Source organism: Gossypium raimondii, chromosome 12, assembly GCF_025698545.1.
Source record: "Gossypium raimondii isolate GPD5lz chromosome 12, ASM2569854v1, whole genome shotgun sequence".
In the NCBI taxonomy this organism is placed as follows: Eukaryota; Viridiplantae; Streptophyta; class Magnoliopsida; order Malvales; family Malvaceae; genus Gossypium; species Gossypium raimondii.
The window spans coordinates 51,162,273-51,184,127 of record NC_068576.1 but is presented as its reverse complement, the minus strand read 5'-3'; the positions used below and the strand labels follow the sequence as shown (position 1 = coordinate 51,184,127).

Below are 21,855 nucleotides of genomic sequence, written 5' to 3'. Positions count from 1 at the left end.
TCAATTTATATATGTAGCTACGTACATGCATAAAGTGATCATCTTATACCTATTATACTCAAAACTTATCTTAATATTAAATTTATTCGGATATATATTTTACAAATATATAAGAACATATATATTTACCTCCAAAATTAATCAATCTAATATTAACCTATTAAGAAACCCTAAACCCGTGAAACCCTAAAACATCTATAACCCTCAAGAAACCCTAAACCCTAATAATTAACCCTATACCCTAAATTCACATAACCCTAAAGCATAACCTAGCCCCTAAACCCTAAACTATAAATACCAAACCTTAAATTCATATATACCGCCCGTACTCCTTAGAATACCATGCATCGACCAAAAATTCCTAAATATTCTTTAATAATAAAAAATATAGTGAAAATCTATTAAAATATAATAACTTATATTTATATAGTTAAAAATATTGTATAAAGTTGAAATAAGGAAGCAATATTATCTTTATGACAAATTTTCGTATGAAGCTTGAATGTCCTCTTAACAAATGGATGAAATTTGTTATAATAAACTTGGTACAACAAATTTTGTCTCTTTGTATAAAAACAATTTTTATTATAAAATTTGGTATAGAAAATGCATTTTTTCGATAATAAGTTCAGTAAAGGATGAGGACACGGGTTAAATGGCCTTTTAAAGAAAGTAGCCGCTTAAATTAATTTTAGGTCACATTTGCGGCGTTTGGCGTAAAACGCCGCTATTGCATGCCTTTATGCGCTACTGAAAAAACGCCACTAACTTTTCAATTACAGAAAGAAAGCGGTGGCGTTTTCACAAAATTGTAGACATATTTGCGGCGTTTTACCTTAAAACGCCACTAAATTTTCAATTCTGAAAAAAGCGGTGGCGTTTTCACAAAATTGTAGACATATTTGCGGCGTTTTCCTTAAACGCCACTAATAGAGTACACATTCAATTGAAGCGACGCCGTTCGACACGATTTCAAGAATATTAGCGGCCGCTTCCCTATAAAACGCCACAAGAGAAATCGATCCCTAACACGTAACGACGTCGTATTAATCCATATAAAACACGAACTTTAGCGGTAACAGCAAAAATGCCGCTAAAGAAAGAGAATTAGTGGCGCTCGGATAAAAGCGCCACTAATGATCTGAGCATTAGCGGCGCTTAGACAAAAACGCCGCTAAAGAACAGAGAATTAGTGGCGCTCAGATAAAAACGCCACTAATGATACGAGTATTAGCGGCGCTTAGACAAAAACGCCGCTAAAGGTTTAAAAAATCGCAAAAACGACGTAGTTGGTTTTAGCCTTTTTTGTGGCGCTTTACATAAAACGCCGCTAATACCTATTATTGGCGGCGCTTGTTGGAAATCGCCGCTGATGGTCTACCTTTAGCGGCGCTTTGACTAAATCGCCGCTAATGCTCGATTTTTTGCGGCGCTTTTCTTTCAAACGCCGCTAAAAGTGCCGCTAAAGGCTTATTCTGGTGTAGTGTCTCCTTCTTCCAAGACAAAATACGAAAATTTCCCATCATTCACTCCCCATCAACATATCTTAAAAAGACATTTTTGGCGCCCCCAAACAACCGTCAACTCCATCCCTCTCAGCGGGTTCCTTCGTGGGATCATCCGTATCTTTATTCCACAACTTCTTTGTTGCCCTCCACAATTCCATTGGAATAGCAGACGAGAGAGACTCCGAAGGATCTATCATATGATTTGTTAGTATCTTTAATTAAAAACATAATTTTCATTTGCATTATTGGAATTAATGATATTTTAATGTTTTCATTAATTTATTAAAATAACTCCATTTTGCAATCGGAAACCGAATGCCTTACAACTTAAAACGATAAAAAACGTAATCTTATTATTATTGTTTATTTTGCCCTCTCGTCTCTTTCGAATTCGGAATGGTTTAAATCTTAGTCGTCTGAAAATTTCTTATGTTTCCAGTTTAATCGCCATTGTTGGCCATCGCTTCTTTGCCTGTTTTTTTCCCTCGTGTCAATCATGTCCTCGCCATGGGGAGACCTTTTCTCAATTTCAAATCTTTTTTTTTTTATTTCATGTCCAAATGTGATCCGTACATATTTGGTCGTGTAGGACACCAATAGGACATTGATGTAAAAGGAATTTTTCCCGTTCCATTGTGTATAGTGCTATTGCTTATGCTAAAAAACAAAAATTTAAAAGAAAAAGAAAATCAAAACCCAACAAAATAGTGACTCTTCTTACTTTTAAAGCACTTGGACCTATGGCCGTTCCTATTTAGCAATCACTCCGTTTCTACATGCACCAAATCTGTGTACAGAACATGTGCATATTAAAACAAGAGCAAAAAATCCAAAGACAGGCTCATTGACCTTAAGTGGCCCAGATGCAACTATTTGCAGCACTCTGCTTCATGATACAGAGATAATGGCCACCTATAGTGATCTAAAATGATACTAGCTAGCATGGGCACGCTTATACAGCTACCTTATGTACCACATGCCATAATTTGGTCTCAGCTGGGCATGCATCCAAGGTTACCCTACTAAATAAATAAATGCGATGATGATGGTAAATAGTAGCTTAGTTAGGAAGAAGATTAGAGTGTGTGTGTGTGTATCTAAATAAATAAATGCGATGATGATGGTAAATAGTAGCTTAGTTAGGAAGAAGATTAGTGTGTGTGTGTGTGTATAAAATAATGGTTTAGAGTTTAGTATTAGAATAAACTAAGGGAAAGAAGGTGGGGTCCCACTCCCACCATAGTGAATTGAAGAGTAGCCCCTACATTAAAGTGCTTTAGCGCACAGGAGAATCCTCGATCGTTTCTATCGCTTTCCAACTATATGGAATGTGTGTGTATATATATTTATATGCTCTCCAGTTCACTTTGGGAAGCCAAGTTAAAAGGAAGTTGTTAACTTCTCTCTCCCTTCCCATCATCCCCCCAGGCCCCAGCTACGTTAGCACCGTCACCTTCCGCCGAAAACAGGCAATAATATCTCTTCATTAATTTAGCCATGCCTCTTAACTTGATAGCAACGAAACCAGAACATGGCATCAGTAGTGGCCCATTGGAGGCTCTGTCAGAGACGCCTGAGCCCCACAACAGTGCTATGCTTGCGTTTCCAATACAACGCAACTCACAACCTCCTGTCAGACTCACCACTTTGTATCCTATAACTATGAAGGTAAATCAAGGCGCTAATATCACTTCGTCTATTCCCTACTATTCTTACTATGCTAGTTCATGTAATTTGTGACTCTTTTCACAGTTTGAAGAGATCGTGTACAAGGTGAAGTTGGAGCAGAAAGGATCATGCTGGGGTGGATGGATCACACGAGAAAAGACCATACTCAATGGCATCTCAGGTGTTGTTTATCCAGGAGAAATACTAGCAATGTTAGGTCCATCAGGAAGTGGTAAAACCACCCTCCTTACTGCTCTTGGAGGCCGCCTCACTGGCAAGCTATCCGGAAAGATCACATACAATGGTCAGCCATTTTGTGGTGCCATAAAGCGAAGAGCAGGATTCGTGGCTCAGGATGATGTTTTGTACCCTCATCTCACGGTGACCGAGACCCTTTTATTCACTGCACTGTTAAGGCTACCCAACAGTTTGAGCCGAGATGAGAAAGTCCAACATGTGGAGAGAGTTATCGCTGAGCTGGGACTAACGAGGTGCCGAAACAGCATGATTGGAGGGCCACTATTTAGAGGAATATCGGGTGGGGAGAAGAAGAGAGTTAGCATAGGCCAGGAAATGCTAATCAATCCAAGTTTACTTTTGCTAGATGAGCCCACCTCAGGTTTGGACTCAACCACAGCACAACGGATCCTGACCACAATCAAACGCCTGGCTAGTGGGGGCAGAACTGTAGTCACCACCATTCATCAGCCCTCTAGTCGACTCTATCACATGTTTGACAAGGTTGTTTTGCTCTCTGAGGGCTCCCCCATCTACTACGGTTCAGCATCTGCAGCCCTGGAATATTTTTCCTCCATTGGATTTTCTACATCCATGACCGTTAATCCAGCTGATCTCTTACTTGATCTTGCTAACGGTAATTTTCATGCTTCTTCTTCTTTTTTTCATTCGTATAGAAAGACCAATGAGGAATGGAACGCTTTGAGTTCTTCTGTTTACTTTTTCTTTCTTTCATGCTGTTCTACTTTACCCTTAGACGGCTTACCAAAAACGGTGCCTCCACATGGAGTCTGATCTTTCAAAGACTCCACTCTTCATACTTCCTTCGTATGGTCGCTAAGCTTAACTATTAAAATAAAAATTATATATATGTAAAAGAGTTTCAGTGCATAAATATATTCGCTCTTATATTTCAATTAAACACATTAGTCGGCATTCAGAATAAAAATAATCAATTCATAATATATCCATGTCAATTAGAAGCCAAATTAGCATGTATATTGGCGATCAGGTAATGAATTCTACTTGGTGAACAATATTGATTGCTGTTCACTGCAGGAATTGGACCTGATTTTATACACTCAGTGGAGCAAGTTGAGAGTACAGAACAAGAACAGAAATCGGTGAAAGATGCTCTTATATCTGCCTACGAGAAAAACATTTCCACAAGACTGAAAGCCGAGCTTTGCAATTCAGATGTCAATAGCGGCATGAATGCAAAAGAACCATCTGCAAGTAATTTTCTCTGGAATCCATTAACTTTCCTTAATTACTAGTTAGTTTTGATCTGTACATCATGTACTTATTTATGATGCATTGATTAATGCAGGGAATGACAAATCAGAACAGTGGTGCACAAGTTGGTGGCATCAGTTCAAGGTGCTGCTCCAAAGAGGGGTTAGAGAAAGGAGGTACAAAGCCTTCAACAGGCTAAGAATTTTACAAGTCATCAGTGTCGCCGTACTGGGTGGACTACTATGGTGGCATACCCCAGCTTCTCACATCTCAGACCGCGTAAGAACTCTTCTTTTTCAACCAACACATTAATTGAGTAGTAGTATATCATAATGAAGGGTTTTGCATGTTATATAAACAGATAGCGCTGCTGTTTTTCTTCTCCGTCTTCTGGGGATTCTATCCACTCTACAATGCGGTATTCACATTTCCACAAGAAAGAAGAATACTAATCAAGGAACGATCATCTGGGATGTACCGCCTTTCATCTTACTTCCTGGCTAGAACATTCGGTGATCTACCACTGGAGCTTGCGCTTCCAACAGCCTTCGTCTTCATAATCTATTGGATGGGTGGTCTTAAACCTGATCCTGTTACCTTCATCTTATCCCTGCTAGTGGTGCTTTACAATGTGCTGGTCTCTCAAAGTCTAGGCTTAGCCATTGGGGCTATTCTCATGGACGTTAAACAGGCCACTACATTAGCTTCTGTAACAACTCTTGTTTTCCTCATAGCTGGGGGATACTATGTTCAACAAATCCCGGCTTTCATAGTGTGGCTAAAGTACTTGAGTTATAGCTACTATTGCTACAAGCTTCTGCTTGGAGTTCAGTACAAAGAGGATGATTATTACGAGTGCTCAAAGGGAGTGTGGTGTAGGGTCGGGGATCTTCCTGCCATCAAATCAATGGGTCTGAGTCACATGTGGATAGATGTGTCTATTATGGCACTCATGCTGGTCGGCTATCGACTCATCGCTTATATGGCTCTTCATCGAGTGCGGTTGAGGTAAAATCAGACGGGACTGTTGGAAGAGTTTTGATCATCATCATCATCATCATCATCCCTTTGAGACCATATGTATCACTTTAAAAAAAAAAATCTTTTTGGCCATAGTTTTAGGTAATTTGAGATTGGCATTCAAACTATTTTAAATAAATTGAATGTCGTATATATGTGAATGTGATCAGAGAGCGGGAAAGGAAAACACATGCCGTCCACAATTGCATTAAAGAAAACAAACCCCCACATCCTTACGTACTAATTTAATTTTCAGAGCCCAAAAGGAGTAATTTAGGGAACATAGGATGGTGATGTCTGACGAAAAAGACTGGAGTTAATCACAGCCTAATAAAGCACTCTTATCTGCCTCTACAAAAAAAGCCAACTCTCTTATATATTATTAATTAATAAATGAAAGAAACATGGAAGGCTATGTATGGCCGAAGTGATGTGATAGTTTATTATGTAAAACTATTATCTGATTTCAAATAAATAAATCTGTTAATTAACAGCCATGGCAGAAGAAAATGGACTAATTCAAAGTGAGAAAGTCAATTACAAGCTTATAACTGTATTGACAGACACCTTTTATGATGTCTCCTAGGAGCATATTCCCTAATCCCAGGGGTGGTACATCAGCCAGGCCTGGCTCCTGACCTGATTATGTTTGAATTTCGCAAGAAAATCTGCACAGTGTTGACCTCACCCTATATATGCCTGGAGACATCAGTTTCCATTTCGGCTTCTTTTCCTGCCAACACTTTTTAACAATACTTTTCATTAACCGTCACAATGCCATTACTGGAGCCAATCCATATACATGGATCACGAGCAACATCCAAATGAGATAGGCATGTACGTGCATTATGAAGCAAGTTATCCGCCCAAAATCTACCTTCACTTTTATCACCATTTCACCACCCAATGTTATTCTTAAACTCGTTCCAGACAGTCAATAGAAATTTTCAAGTGAAAGAGCATTTAGTTAGAGTCATCTCCATTTTGTATTTGAATCTCAAAACTCGAAACCATAAAATATTACAACATGTTTGAAGTTGAAAATCTAATTTAAACACAAATGATTTATTCGGTTATAAATCTTTCTTCAAGTCTACCCCACCATTTCTAAGCGTGTGCTTGTGTCATGGGTTGCGCATGGGATCTCGCAACCATGACGAATTCGTGCGATCCATCGCACTCGAGGGAGGTCATTTGGCCCAACTGGACTGGTCCATTGCCTGAAGGAATTAAAAGCCCATCTCCGGAGCTTGGCAAATAAGGAAAGTGATCTTTTGAAGATATGCTTGGCAAATATAGAATGTGATCTTTTGAGATATGTGATCCTAGATATTAAATGAAATCTTTAGAAGATACGATTATGTAATCCTAGAGATTTGATATTGGGATAGCTTTTAATTGTAGCCATTGATGTATTTTGATTTAGACCGTTGATTTTGGAGAGCCTCAACTATAAATAGAGGACTCTCTGCTCATTGTAAATCGTTCAGTTGTTAATAAGAATTTTGGGAGTATTCACTCAAACTTTTCTCTCAAGTGTTCTTGCTTTTGTTCATCTTTCAAGGCTTGTTCTTACTTCGTTCTTCTGCTGTTCTTCGTGGAAACCTTAAGGGAATTCTGTTGAATCCTTTATTGTTGCAAGTTAAGCTGACTTAGGCGTTTTTACTGTTGAATCCTTTATTACTGCAAGTTAGGCTGACTTAGGCGTTTTTGAGCAAAGAAACTGCCTAAGGCCGCACGGATCCGTGAGAAAACTTTAAGTCCGTGACACTTGGATGAGGAAAATTTTTAGGTGTTATCCTTTTTAAATGCATCATTTTAAAATGTTAGTGTTTATGATTATTTTGTTTGGATATATACCTTTTAAAAAAATTTAAATTATTGAAATTTCATAAATTAAAAAAATAATTATAAAATAAAAATAATGATATTACAATAAATAATATAAAAAATATGTAATATGAATATTATTACTTTGATAAAAATATATAAATATTTTTAATATTTTTTATTTTATAGTGGGATAATATTTTTTTAAAAGATCTGAAAGATGAAATTTGAGCTACTCAAAACTTATGCGCCCGAAAACTAATGACAATGGGGCCAACTTTTTTTTGGTGAAAATAAACAGATTAAGGCAATTAATTACACAAGAATTTTTTGAGTAAGACTATCACTTGCTTTAACAACTAGAGGGATTACTAGCACCTTTCTTGACATCTCTACAAACAACAATTTTATTAACCTCTCTAAGAATGTGTTCTAGGACCCAAAGTCCTACGTTTGTCAATAGTTAATGAATTCATCTAATTAAGGCAAAGTTCGAAACCGTCGAAAAAGAGTCCTGTATGACTTTGATTGCCTCCAAACTATCCGCTTGAATCATTACTCCGGCATATCACTTATTTAGGATGAGAGTCAAATAGGACCAAAATTTTAATAAACCGAAATAGCATATATAAATTTAGAAAAAAAATAAATATTCACTTCAACTTTAAAATAAAATTCATTATTCCCTAGATAACTACAAATACACAATGTGATTATTAAGTAATAATTACAACAAATAAAATGATGGAAAAATATTTTAGAGATGGAAACTACTCGCCGAACCTAACCCGAAGGCGTGACGGATAATGATTTCCAAACCCAAATGTGATTCCTAATCATACTTGACACGAAATTGAAATATTGAATGGCCCACAAATGAAATGAAACCAACTATTCGGCTTTCTGGTGCATAAGTTGGGCTAAAGTCGAAAAAGCCGTAGTGCATCAGGGTCATGGGCCCATGCCCAATCATTGCCATTCGTTTTAACTCTCAAAAACAAAACTTTTTTCTTTATGGAATTTTCAAAAGAAAAAAAAATACATTTTTAATTTTGATTATTTTGATCAAACGAATTTGCATTAACAAGAATGGGGTCTTTGGTTAATTCTTTTGCTAAACAGAAAATTGAAATATTAAAAGAAAATGAATAGGTGATTTTTGACTTTTTATTTTATTTTCTTAAAAGCTGTTACTAAATGTTTTTGTTTTTAATAATTTAATAAAATAAAATGGATCATTTTGGGAATATTGTTCACCCACCACGCGCATAAGCTAGCGTGGCCTAATGAACCAAGGCCCAAGCCATATATATTTGGAAACTATATAACATTTGTCACTACCTTATTGATTATTGAAATATTTTATTTACAATCAAATTACGTAGTGATTTAATTTTTAATTTAAAAAAAGGGAAAAAAAAGGCCAATTAAATTTGGAGACGAAATCGTATATTACATTGTTTTTCATAATAAAATATAGAGATGATCTACGCACTTTAAAATTTAGTGATAACATTCGAATATATAACTTAACATTAACTTAATATTTTCTTCTACTTTTATGGGTGGCATGGTTGACAAACAATAGTACTGATCTCTTTATTTTCAAGATAGGTGGCCATAACCATCATAAGATTAGATCACTTCTACCTGACAATAATTCTAAACCAAAATTTGCACAATTGTACATATATGATATGTAGAATGAGATTAGTAACAGACTTGGTAGCATGGGCAGGAATACTAACAATAGGTCATTAGATCTTAATATTGTTGATGGGCTGTTAAAATTGTTAGATGATCACAATCAATTAATGAAAGCATTTAGGATGATATGAGACAAGTTTCAGACATTTTCACATGTACATATCAAATTTATTAGTACATGTCATAAGGATGAACGACAGTATAATTTACCAACTACATCAAAAGTTGTAGGATTTATAGTTGGCACTACAAACGAGTCAACAGCTATGCAAGATGTTACAGAGGAACATAGAGGTGGTTTGCACCAAATAAGTGAGTTACACCCAAGATTTATGTCCATGCAATACCCATTGTTGTTTTCATATAGGGAAGATGGATACCATACTGAAATTATGCACAAAGGTGCCGAATCTACCAGCTCTAAAAGGACAAAATTGACTCAACGTCAATGTTATGCCTATCCGCTTCAATGTAGAGAGAACGAAGGTCACACTTTAATTGACAATGGTCGTTTGACTCAACAGTTTATGTGTAATGCTTTTACCTATGTTGAAGCGTAAATATTTATTGGACGTTGAAGAATCAACCTAAATTAAGGGCACATATACTGCAAGGTTTGGAAGATGCAGTTGTTAGAGGTGATATATCTCCTTCATTTGTAGGAAAAAGAAATATCTTTCCTTCATCTATTACTGATATTCCAAAATATATGACAATTTTCTTATATTATTGTATCTTGGGATATTAAAGTGTACATAACCAAAATGTGTGATGCATAATGTTGGGATCGACCCGTATACGCAACGAACAAGTAACATAGAAAAGATCAAACACACAAATATTTACGTAGAAAATTTCTCCGAAGAGTAGAAAAATCATAGGCAAAGAAGGCTTCGACTTTTCATTAAAGAAATAAACAAACGAGAGTACAATATGGAGAAAATAAACCTAAATGTATATTATCCAAATCACGAAAACAAAGCCTTAACTCGGGAACTGAATTCTCTCCATAGTTACAATGATACACTCACTAAAACTCATATATAACGATATCTTGTCACCCTTAAAAAAAGCGCTTGCTAACTGGCATATCAAAACAGGAATACAAAGCCTCCTTTAAATAAGCTAAAACTAGAGTCATTATAATATTCTTAGAATAATCAGAGTTAATTAATTAGGGAATAAATAATAGAGTTTAACTAGGAAAAGAAAATCCTAGTTGAATGAGAAAATAAATAGAATATACACCCACATATAAAGTTTAGCAAGGGGAGTGAATCTATTATTTATTTACTATTTATAAAAGAAATACTAATCTAATAAAAACATTACCTTTTTAAATTATAATTATAATAAAATCATAAACACAATCTAAATAATTGTCTCCGAATCTTTTATTTAAATGATTGTGTATATTTATATCAATTGTGGGGGTAAGAAATCTAGTAACCATCAAAGGGAAAGAAGAGAAAATCGAAAAGATATTCGGATTCGTAACGTAACCTAAGCATAGAATTGGGTAGATTCGACCCGGAGCCGGCCCATCGTACACATGCTTGGTTGCACGTGCCCGCTGTCCGCTTGCCCTCGTATCTATCAATCCACCCATCTATCAGACGTTGTTCGGCCTTCTTAAAATATATAGAAATCCAATCCCACCGTCGGCCGGCGAATTATCCCTCCGATCACCCTCCGGTCTGATCCATGACGTTGTCAGACGAAGAAGATGAGTTTTTGGCGAATTTCCTTGAATCCGAGCTCTCCGATGAGGTTCTCTTCCCTACCCCCTACTCTTTTCTTTATCGATAATAACTTTATGCCTTTCTGATGAAATTGAATCGGTTCCGGTTTTAGGAGGAGCCGGAAGCCAAGCGATTGCGCGTTGTGAAGGAAGATGAGGAAAAGGAGAAAGAAGGCAAAGGAGATGGGGCTTCTTCGAATATGAATCCGAATCCGAATCCGGGCCAAGTGAAGAACAATAATAATTGGAACAATCCTAGGAGGATTGAGAGTGGTACTTTCAGCAAGATTCCACCTGAGTTATTTACTCAAATCCTCAAATTCCTCTCATCCGAGGTCCTTTTCTGTACTGTGTAAATTTCTTTTTTCCCTCTCAAATTCTCAGTTTCTGATTTTGTGTTTGTTATGCATGAATTTACAGGATCTTGTATCGTGCTCGATGGTGTGTAGTTTCCTGAATTATGCCGCATCTGACGAATCCTTATGGCGCCGACTGTGAGTGTTTTATTGCATTTGATTTCTGATGTTCAAAGTCTCTTTTTTCTTTTTTGCTCTTTAGGTTTTAAATTTTGTTGATTATTGCTACTTGTTGGTCAAGCTATCTATTAATGCATAATTAAAGCATTCCTTGTTAACCAGCCACTCATGTAGCTGCTTAAGTCCTTGTTGACATCATGTCTCGGGTTCAAACCTGGACTACCTCATCCCCATAGCCCTTTGATACAAAAGAGAAGGCATTCCTTTGTAAGATAAATGGAATTTGAGTGATTGAAGGTTCATTGACACTTCCTTCTAGTGTCTAACTATGTCTAGGTTACAAATTCATTGTTTGCTTTAGTTAATTTTGCAGATATATATATATACACGCATTGTTGTAGTGGTTTAAAGGTTTGCTTCTTTATCACATTTATGCTTGTTGGCATACCATACAATGCCGACAATATGTATGTATCTGTAGTAACCAATATCGACCCTTTCACTCTGTAAATTCTTGTTTTGCAACTTGAAACAAAAAGTTTGAACTTCTTCAGGTATTGTATGCGATGGGGTTTGTTGCCTCCAACAAAAATACGGGAATGTCCTTGGAAGAAGCTTTATATTCAGGTACTTTTGGTTTATACATATCAATTTAAGGTTCCTTTATGTTTTAGATTTTTATTTTATTAAAACCTCACATATCTATCCTGTGTAGAAAATCTTTATGGTCATTCAGTGGGCATACAGCCCTCCCTGCATGCTAACTTTACCTGTAGAAAATCTTTATGGTCACTCAGTGGGCATACAGCCCTCCCTGCATGCTAACTTTACCTGTGCTCATCAGCTCATGACTACTAATTAGTGTGCCACTGGTTGCCATTTTAATCTATTTCATTGAACTTTGAGGGCATAACATGCATGTGTAGTCAGCTATTTGTATTGTATTAGAATTTGACTGGAGAAATTTATCTAGTGTCAGCTTTTAGCATAACATTGTTTACTGAGAATTTCAATCTCTGTACCTGCTGCGGTTAAATCAGCTGGTTCGCATGCTACATCTTTTCTCTATAACATTTTCAACTTTTATGGTAAAACATATTTTTCCTTCTCAGCGTGATGAAGAGGACATGATTGAACTTGTTAGGAACTGTCCATCTGAATTTAAAGAATACTACATTCAAATGCAATCAGCTAAAAGAAGCCAAGCACCTCTTCCTTCTCAGGTAACAAGGTCTTATTGATTTTGGTCCATTAAAAAAGCGAAAGATGTTTTAAGTTCTCATGCAGTGATGATAGTGTAGAGATAGCTTGTCATGGAGCCCTTATGTTCTGAAAATGTGTTTTTAGTAATGAATATAATGAGAAATGTTCCTCAAAAACCATCTCCATTTCTGCATCAGGAATTTTTCATTTTGAATGCAATGACTAGCTTGAATAGAAATGTGCTTCCCGTTTCCTTGACCTACTGAAAGATCAAGTATTGCTTTTATCCTTTAGAGGCATGCATCAAGATGCTTAGTTCACTTTCTTGAACCATAACTGAAATGTGTTCCTTTGGCTGTTTTCTTCTGTGTGCGTGCGTGCACTTGTAAAGGTGAAGGATGACTCAATAATTCTTGACAAGACAGTTGCTGATCGAGTATCTATCTGGAAAAGTAGTCGCGGCCTGACTGATAAGGTTGTCACTGACCATGCTTGTTCTGGAGAAACATGTACCTACTACCAAATAGGGGATGTATTTGTTTGTGAGAAGACTGGGCAGGTTCATGGTAGGAAACGTTTTCAACTATTGCCAAATTATCATGGAACTTCAATTTATGGTTTCTTATTTATGTTCTTTCTTGTCTCAGTATGTGACGATACTTGTCGAGAAGTCATTTTGGATCCCAACAATGAGCTTTTGGTCTGCACAATTTCAGGCCACTGTTTTGATAGGTTACTGTCACCATCCGAAATGGAATTGGATGCTGTGAGTAAAAGTTCTATTAACTATTTGTTATTTTTGCTAGGTTTCCATTAAAATTTTCAAGTCCTACGAAAATTTGGTTTTAGAAATATGATACATACGTTTAAATTACGGCATGCTGTATTTATTTCATTTATCATCCATGAACAAGCTAGGCATCCTTTATTTGTGGTATATGTTGTGTCAGGGGGAAGGTTGTGACATGATCATCTTAAGCTTTTTTATTATTCATTTTCTAACACTTGAATGTCAAAAAAACTTGCAGGAACAGCAGCAAGCTGGTGGCACAGATGAAGCAGAACCATTCTTGGGATCTGGTCGCTTTGGTAATAAAAATTACTTGAATCTCAATCTTTCATGTAATCCCTGACAGATTTGATTGCATCTGGCATGTATCTCATTTTCACTTTATGATGCTGTGGCAGCACGAGCTTACTTATTAGGATACAACTGCGAGGATGAAAAGGAGCTGGAAGCTGCTTTGAGGTTTTGTTGATCCAAATCTTTTATTACTTTCTTTTAGGTGGGTATTAGTAAATGTCTCAGTTTGAGATTGATATGTGGATGCTCTTAAGTTTTTCTTTTATTGATTCTATAGTTGTACAAGATAGATAATTATAGTTGATAATGTATTTACTATCATGTAAAAAAAAACCCGTCCCCGGCTTGTTCGTTTATTGTGCACAATGGCGCTGATTGGAATGAATCAAGGTATAACCATAGGTGTCCTTATCCATTTTAAGTTTTGAGCATGGTCTTGTTCGGATCAAGGATGGCATTCAGGTAAAGCCTTCTTAACAATGTCGATTTCAAGATTCAAACTTGGTTCAAATGCTTGGGGAAGTTCATTTTCATTTCTTCCAACCACTTGATTCCTTTTAATTTTATACATCTTATCTTGCAAATTTAAAGTTATATTATCTGATATACAAAATATTATATATTTTTAAGAAGTAATTTCAATCATTTTCAAACTTTCTATGGTAAAAGGTTTCAAGTTGGATAATGATAAATTTGATTGTTGATTTTACAACTTAAGTTATTTTGGCTAAAACTTAAGCTTTTAATTTTAGTTAAAATTGTCAAATTTTATTTAAATATGGGAGGACTATTTTTAACCGCAGAAGTTGCACTCTATTTGGCTTGAATTTTAAAATACATGGTATCCATGTTTAAAAAAGTTCAAATTTATTGATATGATGTTTAAAATAAAAAGAAAAAAACAAAGCTTACTTAAGAAAACTGAGCTTGAAGAAAAGCTCTCGTCTCCTTCCACAAAATCCCCTTCCCGCATTTCAATTTCCTGATTTTGTCTTTTGTTTTACACGGCTGTTATGTCTGCGTTCAGCATGTAGAAATGGCTATTTCATTAAAACTTAAAGAATTTGACTAAAAGTAGAATATTACGGTCGGACATTACTGCTTGAATTGTTTGTTTATTTCTACGTTCCAATGGATGTTTAAATAGCTTTTTAGATAATGGTTTGGACATTACTTCCGAGTGGAGTGGAGTTAGATATTGGTATTTTTTTTACTTTTGATCTTCACCATTATTTTTTTTCTACAAGTAAATGATCCTCAAAGCATATCTTGTTTCTTCCTAAATGGCGGTGATCGAAATTGGCTATAAAAATTATTTGTGATCGACATGTTCTATCCCATAAGACTTATCTCTAACTTATTTACCAAAAGGTTTTATTTAAGATAAATGTCAGACATTTTTATCTCGGAGATAATTTTATATCTTCACAAAGCCGCTAAAGGGAGCTGCCTGATTTTTCTTATAAATAGGCAACCTATTGACATGGTGGATACCAGTTGCATTTGCTAGTATTTTTGCTGCCGGTTTTTACTTGTATTTTACACTCATTTTACTGGCTTTATTGGAAAGTATTTAGACGGTTGTAAATGAGGTAATTTAGGTGAGTGGTTCTAGTAAGGTGGGGTTGCAATTCCTTCTTGTGTATGAGTAGATAGAATTTTAGCTAATAAATTACTAGATCAATTGTTGAATAAACCATTCATTACATGAGGCTTCACAGAGTAAGTTTAAGATTGTTTTCATTTACTCTCCTTATTTATTGTCTTTGTTCACTGTTTTATTCAAATTCGTTTCAAGACATCTCTTGGTTCATTAGTTTGAACAAAAAAAAACAAACTGATTGTTTTTCCAGTGACATGTACCTTTGTTTTAAAAAAAGAGTAGGAATAAAAAAGTGTAAAGATTAAATGCGTTTCAAATTTTAATTTTGATTAAAATGAGAGGAGATATATCATAAGGTAATTATTCGATTGAATTCAAATGAAAAGAAAAAATAAAGAAAAGAGGGTATTTCATTTTACTAGGTGTTTTTTTGGCCAAAGAAAAATAAATTTATTAATGTTACAGAACTTGTTAAATTCTTTGTATTCACTTTCTTCACAACATATTAATTTTATCAGTTACGCATTAAAAGTAATAGCGTGAGAATCTCCTTAAATTTTGAATATATAGTTATAAGATACATATTTGATTTAGCAATTGTGTCTATATTACAATTTTATTTTGTGTTTGTAAGACCTACAATTATCTCTCATTATCCTTTCATTTTTGGGTAAATTATACCAACAGTCACTTAATTTTGGGATAATTGACAAAACAGTAACTCAGGTTTCAATTCAGTTACTCAGCTCTCAAAAAATAACAAAAAGTCACCACTAACCATTTCCCGTTAAAGACGTAAGAGAGCTACCATTTTTCATTACGGACTTAACGGAACTCCCACTTTCCATCCCCCTATCACTGTTCTCCCATCCTTCCCCCTCCCCCTCTTCTTCACCATCCCTCTTCCTACTTTGATTCTTTTCCCTTTTTCCATTTTACCACCTTATGGATATATTATTCCTGGTGAGCGTTTTCATCAACAAATACTTATCAAGAACAATGAATTAAAAAGTACTTTTGCTAGCAATGCTATTACATTGCAATATCATCTTTATTTAAAATAAAAACATTTTGGAAAGCTTTCAAATTAAGATAAAACTAAAGTTATAAGTGTTAACTTTTTTTAAATGCAAAGAAAATAGATAATCAAATACTAATTGATTGAATTCGTAAGAAAAAGACAATGCTGGTGGAATTCTCAAAATAAATGGAGTTATTTTATAGTATATTTTTGGATTTTTTACCTAAATAATATATATAAAAAAACTAAAATGATATGATGCAACAATTATGTACCAAAATGGTACATTTAGATGGGTGGAGGGTGGTGCATAGGCAGCACCACCCTAATCTTCTGACACAATACAGTTTAAAAAATAATAATAAAATAATGGTGGAGGCATGTAGATAGGCGTGAAATACAGGTCAAATACGAGTCGTATATGGTAAAAATCAGACCTAAAAATTGACTCGCTGACACGATGGGACAGGACACTAGGTCACGCCTAGGGAAGAGGCGGCACCCAGTGGTGGAGGAGACGGCACAGGCGACACTAGTGATGCCTTTGGCAGAGGCGGCACCGCGGTGGCAGGCGATAGGACGGCTATATGCAGCAGTTCATTTATAAGGTCCTCAAGGTTCATTTTTGCCCGGCGAGTGAAGAAGAAGAAAGAGAAAGAGAAGAAAAGAAGAGAAGAAGAAGAAGAATGAGAAGGAGAGGGCGGGAAGGGAAAAAGAAAGAAAAAAAAGAGGAGGAGAAAAGAGGGAGGGGAAGAGAAAGAGAAGGAAAAAAATAGAAAAGAAAATGTAATTTTTTTTGTTATAAATTAATTGATCAATGTTAATTTAATTTGTTTTTGTTGCTATTATTATTGATTTAATTCAGATTTAATTTTTAAATTTATTTTTGTAAGGTATTATTTGGTTAAAAAACTATTAAGGTTTTAATGTGTATTGAAGTAAAAAGCCTATTTATGTTATGTACAAAGAATGTTTTATTATTTTATGCAATTTATTTGTTATGTGTATTTTAGGTTGATTATATATATTTTTATGAAATTTATTTGACATGTTATTTTGATTATTTTAATATTATTATTTTTATGTAGGTAAAAGATGAGACCATTGATATGGAATTTGGAATTTATAAGATAAATTAAGAATTAATTTATATGTTCTAATTTTTAAGATTTTATAATTGAGAATAAGAGTTTATATTATTAAATTTTATTTTATGTTTTTATAAATATTTAAAATAAAATTTCTTTTAAACTTCTATGGAAAAATTTATATTTTTGACAATAATTAAGTTGGCATGTTATTATATATATTATATTTTAAACCAAAACATTTTACTTATTATCATTTTAAAATAATAATAAAATATTCGTATTTATTATGTATAATTTATGTTATGTTTTTGTTATTCGTATTTATTGGCATGTTATTTTTAGTATTTTAATATAAAATTTTTGTTTTTATGTAGGTAAAAGATTAAACCATTGAGATGGAATTTGTGAACGAGACCATTGAGTTGGAGTTTGAGTTGGAATTTATAAGATATATTTATTTTGTTAATATAGTATAGCAAAAAATATGATGTGGAAAAACTGTTTGGTATTTTTTTTGTAATTAAAAACAATATATAAATATAGGTATTTTGATAAATATTTAAAATCCATCAAACATTGAAATTAATAACTGAAATTTGTTTTGAAATTGTAGGTATCGCAATGACTCCATTGATTAAGAACGATGGTCACATATCAAACACAGTTAATAATATGGTAATATATTGTTATTTGTTAATCACGGGTTCCCTTAAAAAAAGATCTACGTAATTTACGGAAATAAATTATGTTATTATAACTATTTTATGTAATTTAACACTGTCAAGGCTCGTACCGCTCATTAAGGGATCGGGTGAATGGTTTAGGATATTCCCCGGATGAACGACTGATACCATACTTGGAGTTAGCTGGATTCAGGTCAGCAGCATTGATCCAGGCATTTGATTTGCTGTACGATTTAATATCCGCATTGGTCAAGCGTTGGCGCCCGGAGGCCCACACTTTTCATTTGCCGTGTGGGGAGTGCACTGTCACTCTGGAGGATGTTGCATTGCAACTTGGGCTCCCAATCGACGGGAGTGCCGTAACGGGCGTAAGTGCGATAGCTAAGCCTGCTGCCTTTTGTTATAGCCTACTAGGAGTCTTGCCCGTCGATGCTGAGTCCAATTTTATGGGTTTGAAATTTTCATGGCTGAAAACTAATTTTGAACATTTATCAATTAATGCCACTGAGCAAGCGTACATTATGCATATTATAGGGGGTGTACTGATGCCCGATGCGAACAACAACAGGGTTCGTTTGATGTATTTACCCCTATTAGTTGATTTGCAGAATGTCCGCTCGTATAGTTAGGGTTCCGCAGTTCTGGTTATGTTGTATCGTGAGCTTTGTCGGACGACAAAACCTGATGCCGTAGACATAGGCGGATGCCTTGTATTGTTGCAGTCATGGGCTCTTTATCGGATGTCATTCTTGGCATCGGCTAGGCACCAACCATACGTATTTCCACTAGTGAACAGGTGATAAAATTTAACTTGTTATTAATTGACATTTTTTTATAATGATACTATTCTAACGATACTATATTTACTTGTAATTTGTTTTTGTAGATGGAGTTTTTATCTGGGTATCGGAAGGTCGTACACTGTCCCGATATATCGTCTAATTATTGAATAATATGCTGGGGAAGGGGTAAACTATTCCAATATTCGTGACATGTAATTACTTTGTATGTCTTACTCGAATCGTGTTAAATTTTAACCATGTTATTAATCGTGCAGTTTATCTGGATGTCGTATTGGAGACTAGAAATTACGGCTGTTATACCATTGTCTACCTACATTCATTCTTACATGTGGTGCATTAACGCACCAATTATCAATTTCCAGATAGTCGAGTACTCTGGCAGTTTGGTTGCATCCAGTATATCCCGGATCCGCCAATGCAGTTGGGAAAGATTCACTTAATCAACAAAAGAGGAAAACATGAAAATAATTGGGGGGTTGTGCACCGAAAATATATTGCAGTGTGGGATAATCGGATGGCGCGGAGACTACAGATGGATGTTTCTTCCGATTTGCAACCATCATTAGAGTACATATAATGGTACTCTAGTACGAGAAAACCATATTTACTTGGTGGGCAGTTGACTGTAGTCCCCCCGCACATGCATCGACTTAGGGCATACGAGCTAGTGCCCGATATAGAGGCCGAGCCCGAGCCCGAGCCACAGTCAGAGCCCGAGCTCGAGCGATCGCATATACATTCGACTGATAGTTCTTATCATCCGGAGTTGCGGGTTAATGACTATTTCCCGGGCTCATAAGGACACGGATATCATTTCGGGTTTGATATCTTTAGGTCGTATCCACCGCAGTATAACACTCCTCCCAGCCCGTATCTACCGCAGTATTCTACTCCTTCTGGGTCGTATCCACCACAACATGGCACTCCTCCCAGCTCAAGTTCATTGACAGCGTTCGGAGCATATGATTTTTCTTCCATGTTTCGCACACCCCCACCTGCGAATAAAGAGGATGTTGATCGTCGCAATCACCCACAACGTGAACGTTGAACCCCACAGAAATATACCCCTAGGACTACACCATCAAACCATCAATTTTAGGGGTTTCTTGCAATTTAAATATTATAAAGTTTGTACTTTCTTATTCTAAAAAATATAAATCAAGAAAAAGATAATCTTTGTATTTATTTAATTAAACTAATTGCAACATTAGAACTTGGAACAAACTTTGTGGTCATAAATTAAATTAATTGCAACATTACGACATTAAAACACTAAAACTTGTAACAAACTTTGTAATATAAATTTTGTTATATAAATTAAATATATTACAACATTAAAAATTGGAACAAACTTTGTAATATAAATTAGGTACATAGGATTACATAAGCTCAATTCCTACCCGATCGTAACGATTGTCCAATATGGTAGTTTTGCTGCGGGCATTTACTCCGATTATGACCAGCTAATCTGCATAATCCACAATGCTTACCATTAGATTTCTCTTGAATGTCCATTTCACTACGGATTCTGGATGACTGCAGACGACCTCTCGGATTCCTACACAACCCTTTTGTTTGGGACAAGCTCGAAAGTCGTCAGAGGCACCTCCCACGTAGACACACATCATCGACAAATTATTCAACATTAAGCGAGACTTTAGCACACACTGCCACGACATGCGTACATGGATAATGAAGTGTTTGAAACCTCCTGCAATCACGTCGTCTATTTCAAAGATCAACTCCATAGGACCTGGGTGGTATACCGGGTAACAACCAATGGTCTCTGTAACTTAAAACGTTTCAAGATGTCGTGATTATACTTCTACATTCATCGACCTCGCCATCCGACGATTTGCAACCATTGCATCCCTGACATCTTCAACAAACACGTGTTTCGCCTTTATCTAGTTGACTTGTTGCTGACCCATTCTTGGCATCAAGGTAGCCAACCTATAGAATGTAGCACAGAAGATAGATGAAATCAGAAGATGTCGTGTTTTCAACAACACAGCGTTGATCCCCTCCACCAAGTTTGTGGTCATTTGACCATAACAAAAGCCCTTGTCAAAAAATTGAGCCCATTGCCACGGCTCCATGTACCCTATCACTGTCGAAAAGATGTGTTCGTTTGACTCTCCATGTCACTCTCAAGTCGAGTTATTCTTTGGTAAAGTGGCTCTAGCTCATGCAATGTATATGTATTAAGAAAAGATAAGTTATAGTATTGCCCTTAAACATTAAAACTTATATTGAAAAGATAAGGTTATCCTTTACCCATTCTCACAACTTGTCTCTGCCAGTCTACATTCTTATAATCTCGATAGAAGTTAGCCGCGATGTGTCGGATGCAGTAAACAGATCTTCATGACACACCGGAACGCCTAATGGTGGCAATTAGTCATTTCCCTCTATCGGAGATGATGCAAATATTATCGTTGCAAATAACATACCTCCCCAGGTTGGTAAAGAAGAATTCCCACAGTTCCATATTCCCCTTATCTACGATGGCAAATGCTATCGGGAGCACATTCTTGTTGCCGTCTTGAGCAACCGCAAGAAGTAGGATCTGTGTATATTTTCCATATAGTTAAGTCCCATCTACTTGCACAAACGGCTTATAGTGGGGAAATATGTGCACACATGGACCAAACGTCTAGAACATCCGATGGAAAATTCTTTTTCCAGGTTGTAGTTGGTCATCCAGGCCGTAATAAGATCGTGTCTATAACTCAATGACAGTCCCTGGTACGTACTCCGCATAGCGGTTATCCGTCCCTGTAGCCCATTATACGATGCATTGAAGTCCTCGTACAATTACTTCATTGCCATCTGTTTAGCTATTCATGCCTTTCAGTATGATACTTGATACTGAAAGCGTGCTTGCATTTTGGCAATCAGTACTGAAACTTTAATGGTCGGCATGTCCTTCACCATTGGCATG

The 21,855-nt window shown here is 35.8% G+C and overlaps 2 protein-coding genes across 2 annotated transcripts; both read left to right on the top strand.

Annotated features, from left to right (window-relative positions):
* The first annotated feature begins 2,883 nt into the window (after positions 1–2,883).
* LOC105764935 (ABC transporter G family member 14) lies at positions 2,884–5,822 on the top strand. The gene is made up of 5 exons (XM_012583750.2): positions 2,884–3,176; positions 3,261–4,050; positions 4,473–4,649; positions 4,744–4,928; positions 5,011–5,822. The coding sequence occupies exons 1-5, from the start codon at positions 3,006–3,008 to the stop codon at positions 5,659–5,661; spliced, it is 1,974 nt and encodes a 657-aa protein (XP_012439204.1). The 5' UTR covers positions 2,884–3,005; the 3' UTR covers positions 5,662–5,822.
* Positions 5,823–10,696: 4,874 nt separating this feature from the next.
* LOC105764934 (F-box protein SKIP31) lies at positions 10,697–14,125 on the top strand. Its single transcript, XM_012583749.2, has 9 exons — positions 10,697–10,976; positions 11,061–11,282; positions 11,368–11,441; positions 11,978–12,050; positions 12,536–12,646; positions 13,018–13,192; positions 13,274–13,392; positions 13,655–13,715; positions 13,815–14,125. The coding sequence occupies exons 1-9, from the start codon at positions 10,911–10,913 to the stop codon at positions 13,883–13,885; spliced, it is 972 nt and encodes a 323-aa protein (XP_012439203.1). The 5' UTR covers positions 10,697–10,910; the 3' UTR covers positions 13,886–14,125.
* The last annotated feature ends 7,730 nt before the right edge of the window (positions 14,126–21,855 follow it).